Below are 13,758 nucleotides of genomic sequence, written 5' to 3'. Positions count from 1 at the left end.
CCATCAAAGCCCATCAAAACGAGAAAAATCCTGGAATGTCCTCCCCGAAAACATAACTTCCTCTCGACTGAACAAAGAAAGACATCAACAGTTTGGATGACATGGTGGTGAGTAAATTATCTGATTTTTTACTGCGAGCATAAAATTAGTCAAATACCTAAACATGTAACACAATTAGATGAACAACGCAGAGTAAGCCATCTGTTAAAGTTGAGCAAAAAGTCTCAAACAGAGGGACTTTATTATTATAATTCATGAACAACTTCTTAACCTCGAACATTGAAAGGTTTCAATATATGGCATGGCTGCTGATGTGTAAATGACAGTATAGGTAATGTGACAGATTTGCCGTATCTACCCACATTTCTGCATGTCCAATGTCACCGTGACAGCTCGCAGGTTTTTTAGTGCTGCATAATTATCAATGTGTCACTCCAACAGAAGCAGATGTTTCACACCGTAAAATTTCACCGAGTCTTGTGTTAGAACCTACACTGTGATTGAAACCATCATTTCAACCACGCCACATCAAATTATTACATTGAATCAAAGTACTAATCTATTCTAGTAGTTTCTTACATTTAGCAAACACCATCTCTCCTTTGCATAGTTAAAATTCAAGCAGTTTTAAACCATTAACAATGTAACCACGACCAAGTACAAAAAGCAACACTTTCAGAACTCTTTAAACATTTTTCTCCAGCGTTTACAAATAATGGTCACCTATTTAGGGAAATTCATTTTTGTTTAGCTTCAAGGCTTTCATGACATTTGTGCTATTTCTGACGCAATCCTCAAACAAGTCACACAAGAGAGTATATTTTGTAAAACCTGATGCATTTCTGCTTCCAAAGGTAATATATATCCTCAATGTCACAACATCAATTACAGTATGCATGTAAAACCAGCCAGCAGTATTTAATACATTAATAATATAGAGACGCAATATTTCTTGCACAGGTGTGTCCTAAATGTAATTCCAAAAAGAAATTTCCTGAACCCAACTGCTCTCCTCGTCTGGTTTAGCCGGTGTAAAGACTGGTGTTGGAGGGGTTTTTACATTTACATTAAAGGAATAGTCTACTCATTTTCAATATCAAAATATGTCACCACCCCAACCAAGAATTGTTGACACATCCCTCCACCATCCGTGTGCGCGCACGCAAGCGCCGGAGCGCGCCGCGACGCCTCGACAGCACCCAGCCTAGCCCCATTCATTCAATGGTACCATTTAGAGATAAAGTTAGAAGTGACCAAACACATCAACATTTTTCTTATTTAAGACGAGTAGTTATACGAGCAAGTTTGGTGGTACAAAATAAAACGTAGCGCTTTTCTAAGCGGATTTAAAAGAGGAACTATATTTTATGGCGTAATAGCACTTTTGGGAGTACTTCGACTCGCCTGAAAAGTCCGCTCCCCTTCTAACTCTCATAATGGGAGAGGGAGGGTGTTACTGCGCCGAGTCGAAGTACTCCCAAAAGTGCTATTACGCCATAAAATATAGTTCCTCTTTTAAATCCGCTTAGAAAAGCGCTACGTTTTATTTTGTACCACCAAACTTGCTCGTACAACCACTCGTCTTAAATAGGAAAAACGTTGATGTGTTTGGTCACTTCTAACTTTATCTCTAAATGGTACCATCGAACGAATGGGGCCAAGCCAAATGCCATCGAAGCGTCGCAGCGCGCTCCAGCGCCCACGCGCACGCACACAGACGACAGAGGGATGCACCAACTCTTCCCAGCTAAGGCAATAACATAGTCCAATATTGAAAATGAGTAGACTATTCCCTTAAGAACTAGTCTGACCAACTAGGGCTAATCAATCTTACTTTTCAGATTGAAATGAGATCAGTCTACATTTATATCTCTACACATATAAATAAATTTTGAAGGGGAAAAAATCAATGACTAATATGTAAGGCGTCTAAACAGTTTATGCATTGGCCACTGGTTAAAACATTGGCCAAAGCCTAGCCTGCTACACCAACTAAAACCAAAACTACCCATCTTGGCTGGTTTTAGTTGTTTTTTTCAGTAGGGAAAGTGTGATGTCTATGGAAACCTAAATTATCTGCCAGCAAGTATGGCCATTTTACACAATATGTAGTATTAAAACTAACACATAGCATCTTTACTAATACAGTATGCAAAATACCAAATAATTCAACATAACACTGACTACCATGAAAAACAAAAATACGGCAGGTATGCATTGTCGTTTCAGTTCAAATGTTTGCCAATATTTCTGTAAACAGTTTCCGAATCTGTGAAATAGTTTTTAGAGAAGTAAATGTGTTTGTTTATTCTTCACCTGTGCTGCCAAATTGCAACTATTTGCACACATTTTATCCTTTAAATTACACTAGAAGAAAGCTTATTATGGTAAACCCAGGGCTATTTTAAGCAGTTATTGAACTAAATGAATCACTCGCTTCAAATACCAACATAAAACACAACAATATTTCTCATCGGGGTGAATCATTATTCAAAGGTAAATGTATTCCAATAATTAGTACTTTGTACAAATAGATTCAAACTAATCACGAGATAGTAAAGGCCAACGGATTGAGCTCAACCAAATAAAATGTTCGAGTCTTTGCCTGTCGGCAAAATCAAGGCATTATAGATGAAATGAACTGCAAAATGCGAATTTAATCATCTGTCTCCTACTGTGAAGTGTTATCAGGGCATCAACAGACTCCCTCCTTAAGAGCTCATCATCTATTTCACATTTCTCATAAGAAACAAATTAGTCTCATACTGTATCATACTCAAAGCAGAGTTTCTTAACCCATTCAACCATTTAGAGTAAGCAACAGCCAATTTCTTGTTAGCAGGTTAGGTAGTTTGAATAAGACTTGAGATCAGTCGGCCTATTTATAAGGTCCGTCTTAAGTTCGTGACATTGCAGGGTCATCAAATTAATGTCGTGTATCCGCTGCTTAATTTCCATGGCATCTCATCTTTGCTTCAGAAACACCTGTTCTCCCGAAGGACGACGGATTGCTTACACCTGGCCTCTCCGACCGAGGTCCGCTTTAGGCGAAATGACATCTCAAATACGCTGGGGATGAGAATACACACTGTTTCGAAGAAAAGTGTCAAAGGCTCCTACAGAGTTTCTGAATTTCAGACAGGTTTTTTCAATCCAAGTCCATTTATTCTTTCAATGTCCAAAATTTCTCTTTCACATCTAGCCAGCCCCTCCGTCGTGCACTTATCCACAGACGGAGAGCGAGCAAAAATGAGTCGGCACAAAAGAAAATCAGATACTGCGGTCTTTCTGAGCCGTATATGTTGCTAGTTCAAGTCACTGGACAGTTTTTTTGCCGTTCATTGTGATGATTCATTGTGGTTCTTCTTCTCTGCGGTCTTGAGGACTTGTTCATAAGAGGGTGGTGGGTGACTGCAGTAGGACGGGGGAGGCGGGTAGGAGCTCATCATAAGCGGCGGGGTGGGTTGACCTGGGTGGGCGGGGCCAAAAGCCGTTGTCATGGCACCGCAGGGGTCAATGTAGCCTTGCATTCCTGGCTGTTGGGAGACTGTTGAATAGTAGAAAAAAGAGTTTATTTTTATCGTTTTTAACAAAATATATTTGCTGGAATACTGGTAAGGTATTACTTTAACTGAAATACATTTTATATTATATTGTGGTGAATTGTGGTGAATCGGATGTTATTGAGCTAAAGGGAATGAGAGGCGACGGGGGTGTTCCTGATGAATTTTTATGTTAATATGCAATACCGCGATATCCACTAGATGGAATACGCAATTTATGAAAAAACTGAAGCCAAAACGTTATTTACTAATTTTAAACTTTGTGCATGTTTTGATAATCATTCTGAATTTGATCTCTAACAACATTCCATCACAAAAATGCAATTATTTCAGCTTTTTTCAAATATACATATATATATTTTAATAAATATACCCATAATTAAGAGTTAATAAGCAGAGAAAAAAAATATAGCTCGGATAAAACGTTTTTTTTCAGTTTGTTTATTTATTGTTTGTTTGAAAGCAGAGGGTCTGTTCCTTAATTTGATATATTTCTATATTTTAAGAAAAAATATTTCCTGGAAGGCATTTTGTGAAACTTTTGTAAAAATCACAAAAAATGCTAGCGGGCAACTTTTCAAAAAATGGCTGGTGAGGAATGAGTAAAATGTGACCTGTTTTATTCTTTGACTCTAATTGAGTCCCCTTGTGATGTCAGAAGGGGATAATACCGACCCTTGATCTGCACTATCCAACCATGGCACTGTCACTTGCATTTAAAAGGACACACCCAAAAACTGCACATTTTTGCTCACTCCTACAAAGTGGCAATTTTAACATGTTATAATAAATTATCTATATGATATTTTGAGCTAAAACTTCACATACGTACACGGAAGATTTATTTTACATCCTTAAAAAGTCTTGTAAAAATGTCCCCTTTAAGTAAAGATTGTGTTCACTTAAGATATTTTGTACGTTTTCTAGCATAAATATATAAAAATTTATTTATCATTAGTAATATGTGTTGCTAAGGACTTCATTTGGACAACTTTTTAAAGGCCATTTTCTAAATATTATGATTTTTTGCACCCTCAAATTCCAGATTTTCAAACAGATTTCTTTCGGCCAAATATTGTCCTATTCTAACAAACTATACATCAATGAAAATAGTATTTATTCGTCTCTCTTTTTATCCTAAATAATAAAAAATAACCCTTATGGCTGTTTTGTGGTCCAGGGTCACATATGATGATTGCAAACTGACACCACAAATAAATACAATAATACACTATAAATTCTGCTGGGTTATTTTTAACCCAATGCTGGGTAAAATTGGACAGGACACATGTTGGGCTATAAATAAACCTATATGCTTGAAACAGCCCAGCATAGGTTTATTTATAACTTATAATTTAGTTACACACATGTGCTTTATTTAGTACCTGACTGCAATAATTTGCATTATTTACTTTAATAGTTCACGTAACTAGCAATACTGTTAAAAGTAACGTTCTGGATTATTATCACAGCAAACATATTTAAAGCAATAAACTTGTAGATTACAGATCCACATTATACTCTTATTTTGCATATTTAGAAAAAACACCTTTGTTGTAATTCACCAAACTCATCAAAATACCAGCAGCTTACAATAATGCACCAATTTACAAAACTTGTTGAGCAGAAATAATGTTTGGTTCCTCACAACAGAAGGACATTGTTAGCCATATGTTGGCAATGTATCTGCTCTCACACAAGAATGGCTCATTTGCAATGTTCTGCTTGTTTGGCACAGAGAGATGGAGAAATAAATCAAGTGTGTGGTAAGATGCCAACCCAAGCAGACTAATGATAACAGTCTGGACCCAAATAAATAAAGCAATGTTCAGTAAGTTTATTTCAACCTTGTCAAGCTTTGGTCAAAATCTTCTATAAAAGCAGTAGAAGTAAAACCTCTGGCCAGACACACAGTTTAAATATGAAAGAGATACTTGTATGCCATAATGAAACCTTATGACTGACATTTTATTCCAATACAAGAATTTCAAATGTGCAAAAACGTGATCACATTTGAAATACAGTGATTTTATGAATATTATGAATGAAAATAGATTTTTTAATAGAAAGAGTAATTTTATCATTTTGGGTATATTGAATATGATTATTTTGTTGACTGGACTGGATACACAACTATGTGTCCAAACAATTTTACATTATAAGGAACCTTATCTTCCCAGCATGCACTGCAGCATTGTTAAATTATGTGGCTCATATTACAGTATTTATAAAGGGATTACTGTTTTAGGGTTTTCTGACTTTATTTTATTAACCCTAACCCCAAGAAGCAGTGGGTTACCAGTGCATTTTATAACAGCTAAAGGGTGTGGTTAGGCACGACGTGAAGCTGTTATAAAATGCACTGTAACACCGGGGCTTATTGCTTTTATAAAACGGTTATTTTATATACATAGCAGGATTTAATAAAATTAATCACAAATAAGTCGTAATTATATTAGTACAAATATTACTCTTCCGCCAAACAAAGTAGATCCTCAGAATCAAGTGTGACTGAAACAGAGCGCAGTTCCCAACCAACACAGACGCAGCAAAGACACAATGAAAATATGATTTAAGACTGTGGTGTTTATTTTCATAAATCAACATTCATCTAATTTATACATTAATATTTATATTGTGCAACTGTTGAAGTGATGATCAAATATGCTTAGAACCATGCTGAACTCTTTCCCCGTCAGCGTTTTTTTTTTTTTAAGTTGCCACCCAGTTTTAGTTTAATGCCTTACAGAAAAAGGATCTTCTTTAAATAAACATAAAATATCAAATGAAAGAACAGACCATCCGCTTTAAAAAAAAACAACCTGTTTCATCCCTTCATTTGTTCTATTATCACCTCTGAAATTTTCTAAAAGCGGATATAATTTTATTTATGTAAATAACTTTTGTAAGAGATCAGATTCAGAGCTTGATCAAAACTTACACGGTGATTTTTAGTGTTGAGTGAATGCTTCAGTGTTTAAGTTTGGTAAGATCGCCACCCAGTGGATAAAAGCAGAAATATGAATTTGAGGGAGAAACTCCTCAGGTAACGTTCTCTCTTTATTGACGAAATGACTCAACATTTATTGTCATTTATCTGGATATCACCATTAATTGTGCAATTGTAGACAAATTAAAATATGATTAAAGAGTGTGATGTTTATTTTCATAAATCAGTACGCAGCAACAGTGGCGCAGTCATACTTATGTAATGCTGTCTGAACCGTGAGGTTACCGGTGTATTTTATCACGGCTTAGAATGTGTTTCAACCAATCAGAATGAAGAACCAGAACTGCCATTTTATAATATGTATTTAAGAATACATCATGTCAATTAAATGTTAATAAAAGACTTACCTGGTGAACTAACAGGGTGTCTGGTAAATGACACGTTAAAGGCGGGGTCATCGCTGAGTGGAGATGGATACATTCGTCTACGAATGAAAAAACCTGCACCGCAGCAGAAAAGCACGCCCATCATCAGCAACAGCCTATGGGAAGGAGCAAATATCTCAATGATCTTATACAATCACCACTATCACTAAGTAAACAAAACAAGTAATTAAAATTTGTAAAAACAGGTAAGATTCTCTGCTCTCAAATGCTGGAGGCGTGTCTGCTGTGTGCACCGAAACCACGCCCACTTGCAGAAAAAGCTGCAGTCTTTCTCCAACCTAAATGGATACTCGTGATCAGTGTTGAGGAAAGTTACTTTTAAATGTAATGCATTACAATATTAAGTTACTCCCAAAAAAAGGAACTAATTACGTTACTTGGTTACTTTTCATGGAAAGTACTGCTTACGTTACTTTTTCAAAAAAAAAGTAACTCAAATATTAATGTGTACATTTAAAAAGTAATGCGCTAGTTTACTCGTTACTTCAGAAAAGTAATATTATTATGTAATGCACGTTACTTGTAATGCGTTACCCCAACACTGCTCGTGATTGTGTTAGGGGTCATGCTCGGTAGCTCTCTGAGACCCCAAACACCTACTGGATGTTTGGTCCATGAAATTAATATTTATTTTAATCAAATTAGGAAAAGTAATGTAGTATCAACCAAAACAGAACATGAGGGTGTTAAAATCTATCACAGGTGTGGCCGATGAAAGGGAATAAACTAAAGTGATGTTTGCACGTATACTGTACTGTACTGTTGATGGACACAGTAATGATGTGCACTGATTCAGAAGGGTAATGAAATGACCCTCATATAAAGAAAAGGTGATCTGAATGGCAATGCTTGATGAGCTGACAGCGAGAGATGAAATGACAAAATGAGGTTGATGCTATCAGAAACCTGTGCTGACACCTGAAACATAAATAGATGACCCACTAGTGCCTTTGTGAGTGTCTCTGACAACATCATTAATCTAGGAAAGCAAAGGCTTCCTATTAGATTTCCTATTAGATGACCCACTAACCTGGAAAAATAAAACTTCAGGGTTAATATACGCTATTTAGACACATCAGATCTTTGAACCAGAGCCTAAAAACAAGGATCATTCTCAGGTAATGCTGTTATTTGTGTCACTATGATTACTTGGTACTGGTCTGCTTAAACATACTCATCACAGGGTCTCAATCACTGATTTCTCAGGCAATAGTTTTTGGAAAAGTCTATAGAGTATTTCATTTAAATTTGACATGAAAAAGAAAAGAAAATAACAAGGAAGCAGATTTTACCAGAAATACCAGAGCCTCTGGATGGAGAGAGCTCGAACACAGCAGCGCGTCCCACAGCAGTCCTCGTATGAGCGACATCTGTGGAGATATTAAATGAGAAATAAACAAGAGATCACAATGATAAGACTGAAGGATGCTATCAATGTGTTTCCGTTTTCAACAAAATGTCCAAGGATTATGAGAGCTGATGTTATCTTGCATTCGGAAAACACAGTGACATATGACAAATGATACAGCAGTGAATGTGAAGGGAAATACACCCAATGAAATGCTGATAATACAAGACTCCCTGTAGTCAGTCATTTTATTAGTTTAAACTCATCTTTAAAGAGACCCTCCGCTTTTTTAAAAAATATGCTCATTTTCCAACTCCCCTAGAGTTAAACATTTGATTTTTACCGTTTTGGAATCCATTCAGCCGATCTCCGGGTCTGGCGGTACCACTTTTAGCATAGCTTAGCATAATCCATTGAATCTGATTAGACCATTAGCATCACGCTAAAAATAACCAACGAGTTTCGATATTTAAGATTCTAGTTAAAACTTGACTCTTCTGTAGTTACACTGTGTACTAAGACCGATAAAAGTTGTGATTTTCTAGGCAGATATGGCTATGAGCTATACTCTTATTCTAGCGTAATTATCAAGGACTTTGCTGCCGTAACATGGTTGCAGGAGGCGTAGTGATATTAAGGGCGGAGTCCATGATGTTTGAAAGCCAATGTTGATATTTGAAATCACCTAAACAAACACGCCCCTACCCCAATAGAATCTGGACCTTCTGTTGATAGACCCACCCCACACATACGCAACCCGGCATTTGATTTGATTTGATTGGCTATAAGTGTGTTTTGGTAGTCGGCCCGTCTTCTTTTCCAAACCGTTTTTCAAACATCGTGGACTCCGCCTTTAAGCAGTGCAATAGCAGGGGACTATTTTCAGGCACTAGGAAATATCATTGCTTAAAATATAAATATTAATATGTTAGCCTATTCTTAAGATCCAAAAACATATTTTGACTTCTCAGGGACTAATAAAATTTGGCAGTGCCACTTTGAGAAAGTGCTAGAGAAGGATTAGCATCAAAACTGCAGGTATGACAGCTAACTAGCATGCCAAACCATTTGGGATTCAAAGGAGGGTGAGATGTTGTCATCCTTGATGTCCAGGGATCTAAACCCTGTCAGATCTTCCTGTCATGAAGACAGGTGAAAGATCACCCAACCAGTGGTCTGAATCTGCTAAAGGCAGTCGCATAGTGGCCAGGGGTCTGCATTGAAAAGAAGGTGCAGTGTTGACAAAGTAGATATTCATGAAACAGCAATCAACCATAATATCTTAAAGCTGATGCACTGCCTAATATCTATATGGGTCGATACTAAATTTTTGTGTTAAATGGGATAAAATTCAAAACGTTTCCGAAATGAACATGGATGAAAATCGTTTTCTTATTGAGTAATAATTTGAGTAAGGTTTGAATGTATTTTGAGATTTTTGTTATGTCCCAAAGCATAACAAAGTATGCACTTCCACAGTATGCACTTCCAAAATAAAAATATTAACTCTTTCCCCGCCACTGACGAGTTATCTCGTCAATTAACTCTTTCCCCGCCAGCATTTTTCATGATTTTCACAAAAGTTTAATGCCTCCCAGAAAATGTTCTTTTTAAAATATATAAACATACAATATATTAAATGAAAGAACAGACACTATGCTTTTAAACAAACAAACAAAAAAAACTTTTCATCCTACCTTCATCAGTTATTTCCTCTCAAATATGGGTAGGTTTCTTCAAAAACACCAAAAAGCTGAGATAATTCAATTTTTGTAAAGGACTTTTGTTAGAGATCAGATGCAGAGCGATCCTCAAAACTTAGACGGACATACAGCTGTTTGCCCTAGGACGATACTTCCAGGTTTATAAGTTGCGAAAGTGCACCACCTGGTGGATAATAGCGGTATTGCGGAATGACGAGATAACTTTTTCCCGCCACTGACGAGTTAAAACATTTGCATAAAAAGTGTTCCTGATGAATTTTTAGGTTTATCTGCAAATCTGTGATTATGCACTAGATAGCGCAATTACCCAATTTATGAAAAAAAACTGAAGCCAAAACGTTATTTACTTTAAACCTTGTGTATGTTTTGATAATCGTTCTGAATCTGATCTCTAACAAAATTCCTTCATAAAAATGCAATTATTTCAGGTTTTTGCTAAAAAAAAATTTTTTTAAAGAAAAATACTCATATTTAAAAAATATAGATAGGATGTAACGTTTTTTCCTGTTTTGTTTTGTTTGTTTGTTTATAGTTTGTTTGAAATATATATATTTTTAGAAGAAAATTTTCCTGGAGGGCATTTTGTGAAACTTTTGTGAAAATCTCAAAAAATGCTGGCGGGCAACTTTTCGAAAAATGTCTGCCGGGGAATGAGTTAAAATGAACCTTGAATCTAAATCTCCGTTACAACTGTAATTTACAGTAATTTTATTGTTCACCATAAGCCAATATATCACAAGCACTACAACTGAAAAACAAAGAAAAACTAAAGTCATTGAACGAATCCGACATCATCTGTTTAGTACGATCTCTATTTCTCTTTCCTCTGAAAGGCTTTTGAGCATAAGGTTCATCTCTGAGAAGTACAAACAGCACAAGCTTTTCTAAACTTTCACCTTCTGCCTATGGGAATCATTTTCTAGCACTCCAAAACCCCTGTGAAGAAAAGCAAAAGACAAAAAGCACATCTGTTGCCTCCACAGCTTCAGAAGCCTGCTGATTTCATATTTAATGACCGTTTCTTCATCAAGTATTCTGCCTTGTGATAGGCGAGCAGAGAGCAAGCTGAAGGATAAAATGGAGATTAGCGGTAGAAATTGTTCCCCTCCCGGGTGAGCTTTGAAAATGACAGAAAGCTTTACCTCAACGATGGCTTTCTAATGACTTAGACTATTCAAATAAAGATGCACATAAAAGCAGGAATAAAGCTTGCTTCTTCAGAATAAAACATCAAAAGACCCAACAAATGTAAGGGTTTGGATACTAGAAGTCCTTAAATCCAGCACTTGAAACATGCGGAAGCTGGGGAAAGCTCTGTATTTTAAGGGGGGCTAAATGCAGATAACTCCACGTTCATTTAAATGACAAGGCTTTCATTCTGTATTAAACTTTTCTGAAAGGACTTTCTCCACAAGCTGTGCAATACTGTATTTTAGTGGTTGGAGGAAATAAATGAGCTCCATTAAAAAAATGTATTATAAAAAATGTATTAGCATACTTAATGGCACATTTATGAGGGGACCAGAGGGTGGTAAAATTATTATTTTAATATGAGGAGCAAACAAGAATACAAAACAGGATGGCTACAGTATATAAAACGACAATTAATTCACAATGTAAAAATAAATGATGTCATCAGTAAGTAATGAGAACATATCAAGAGTTTAGAGTTAAGATTTTCTATATCAAGACTCATGAGAATGTATCTTTCTACTTTTAACCGTATTTTGAAAATTCATATTATATAAAAATCGTGGTAGATGTCTCTTTATTCACCTCAAACATACAAAAACATTTCATCTTTTTCGGTCATATTCAGACCCACACGGAGTTTGCGTTCACACAATTACATTCAATTCAATTCAATTCAATTCAATTCAATTCAATTCAATTTTATTTTATTTATATAGCGCTTTTCACAATACTTAATTGTTTCAAAGCAGCTTTACATTAATAGAAGCAGTAAAAGCACAGAAAAACGACAGATAGCACAACATAATACACGATAGCATAAGCAGTCAAATTTGCTGCGGCTATGACTCGACATTATAAGCGAGCGTATTACTAATGTAACGTATAGAAGAGGAAGCTAAGTTAAGCCCAAGAAGGCTGCCTCCCCGGGGTAAAAAAAACCCCGAGAAAAAAAACCCTGGGCTGTTTAGGAAATAAAAAAGGCCTGGAAGGAAAAAACCCTTGGGAGATATATATGTATATATACACATATAAACGGATAAGGAGATTAAGCGGAGATTAAGCGGGTTCTGCCGGTGATCGTTGGTCAGGCATCAGCTGGGCATCACGTTGAAGGACGACCAGTAGATCAGAGGTGTGCCGACTTTCACATCTACATTGCACATCATTCACATGTCCTTATTGTATGTTCATTTTTCAAATTCTTTAATCATTCAGATAACTTTGAAAAAAGCTTACCAGAAATAAAAAAAAGACTGTCCTCCAGTCTCACAAGGTTTCGTGATGTAGTCAGATAATTTTTTTATTCTTTTTTCGTGATATTATTACGAATTTCTGCATTTTTCGTGATCGTATAAGGAATTCCTGTTTTCGTGATTATCACATAGGGTTAGGGTTAGAGTTGAGTTTGGGTAGGGATGCCATTTTATGTAAATCTAATTCTAACAAAACAGTTGAGTAACCAATACGTGATAATCACAAGAAAACAGGAATTTGTTATACGACCACGAAAATGTGGAAATTCGTGATGATGCAATCTGTTATGAGACACCGAGCCAATGGTATTTCACCATCAAAAAGTAAGTTTCATCGCTACGGCTAGTGGCAGTTTTTGTACGAGTGTACACCGGTCCGGATCTGATATTTACAGCGGATTCTGATCACTTTTGAGTCTTTTCTTCATATAAATCGATTGTTTGACCTCGGTACACTTCGAATATTTTAAGTACTTTTTTTTTTAAAGTTGTGACCGTTTTGTATTCTGTTTTTTATATCATGTAATAAATAAATGGGTATGCTATTTGCCCCAAATGTCTGAATAGTGTAATGTGTAATAAAATACAATTAATCCTGGCAGTTTACATTGAAAATCATATCCAAATACATGTCGTCAAATACAATTATACCCCATTTCATACCCTAATATATTAAGTTTCACCTGCTGCTGGTAAAGGAGCTAATTTACTAAACGCATAATTTGGTCATACAAACAACCAAAACAATCATATGGGTTAGAGGACAGGTTGATTAGACTACAATGTCAAAAATAAAGGTACGAAGCTGTCACTGGGGCAGTACCCTTTAAAAAAGGTCCTAATTTGTACCATTTAGGTACAAATATGTACCTTTAAAGGTACATTTTGGCAGTTCAAAGTACTAATATGCACTCTTTGGGTACAAAGGTGTACCTTTTTGAAAGGGTACTGTCCCAGTGACAACTTTTGTACCATTATTTCTAAGAGTGTACACTGTAAAAAATACTTTGCTGCCTTAAAATTTTTTGTTAAATCAACTCAGATTTACAAGTTATGTCAACAGAGATGAGTTGTCACAACTTATAAAATATAGTTGAGAAAAGTCAACTTAATTTTATAAGTTATAACAATTCACCTGTAGTTATAACAACTCATCTCTAGTCAAGATAAATAATAGTAAGCTGAAAGTAAGCTGTAAATCCGAGTTGATTCAACAAAAATTTTTAAGGCAGCAAAGTATTTTTTACAGTGTACTGTAGTTGTGTTTACTAATTTTACAC

General features: G+C 35.8%; 1 protein-coding gene across 1 annotated transcript in view; it reads right to left on the bottom strand.

The window, feature by feature from the left end:
• Window positions 1-1,067: 1,067 nt before the first annotated feature.
• Window positions 1,068-13,758, bottom strand: part of vopp1b (VOPP1 WW domain binding protein b) — a 49,812-nt gene continuing 37,121 nt past the window's right edge. The window contains exons 3-5 of the mRNA XM_055181624.2: window positions 8,252-8,329; window positions 6,921-7,054; window positions 1,068-3,547 (exon numbers count right to left, since the gene is read on the bottom strand). Of these exons, the coding sequence (XP_055037599.1) occupies window positions 3,339-3,547; window positions 6,921-7,054; window positions 8,252-8,329 (421 nt within the window). The 3' untranslated portion in view covers window positions 1,068-3,338. The remainder of the gene's footprint in view (window positions 3,548-6,920; window positions 7,055-8,251; window positions 8,330-13,758) is intronic.

Source organism: Misgurnus anguillicaudatus, chromosome 25, assembly GCF_027580225.2.
Source record: "Misgurnus anguillicaudatus chromosome 25, ASM2758022v2, whole genome shotgun sequence".
Taxonomy (NCBI): Eukaryota; Metazoa; Chordata; class Actinopteri; order Cypriniformes; family Cobitidae; genus Misgurnus; species Misgurnus anguillicaudatus.
This window is presented reverse-complemented; position numbering and strand designations above follow the sequence as displayed.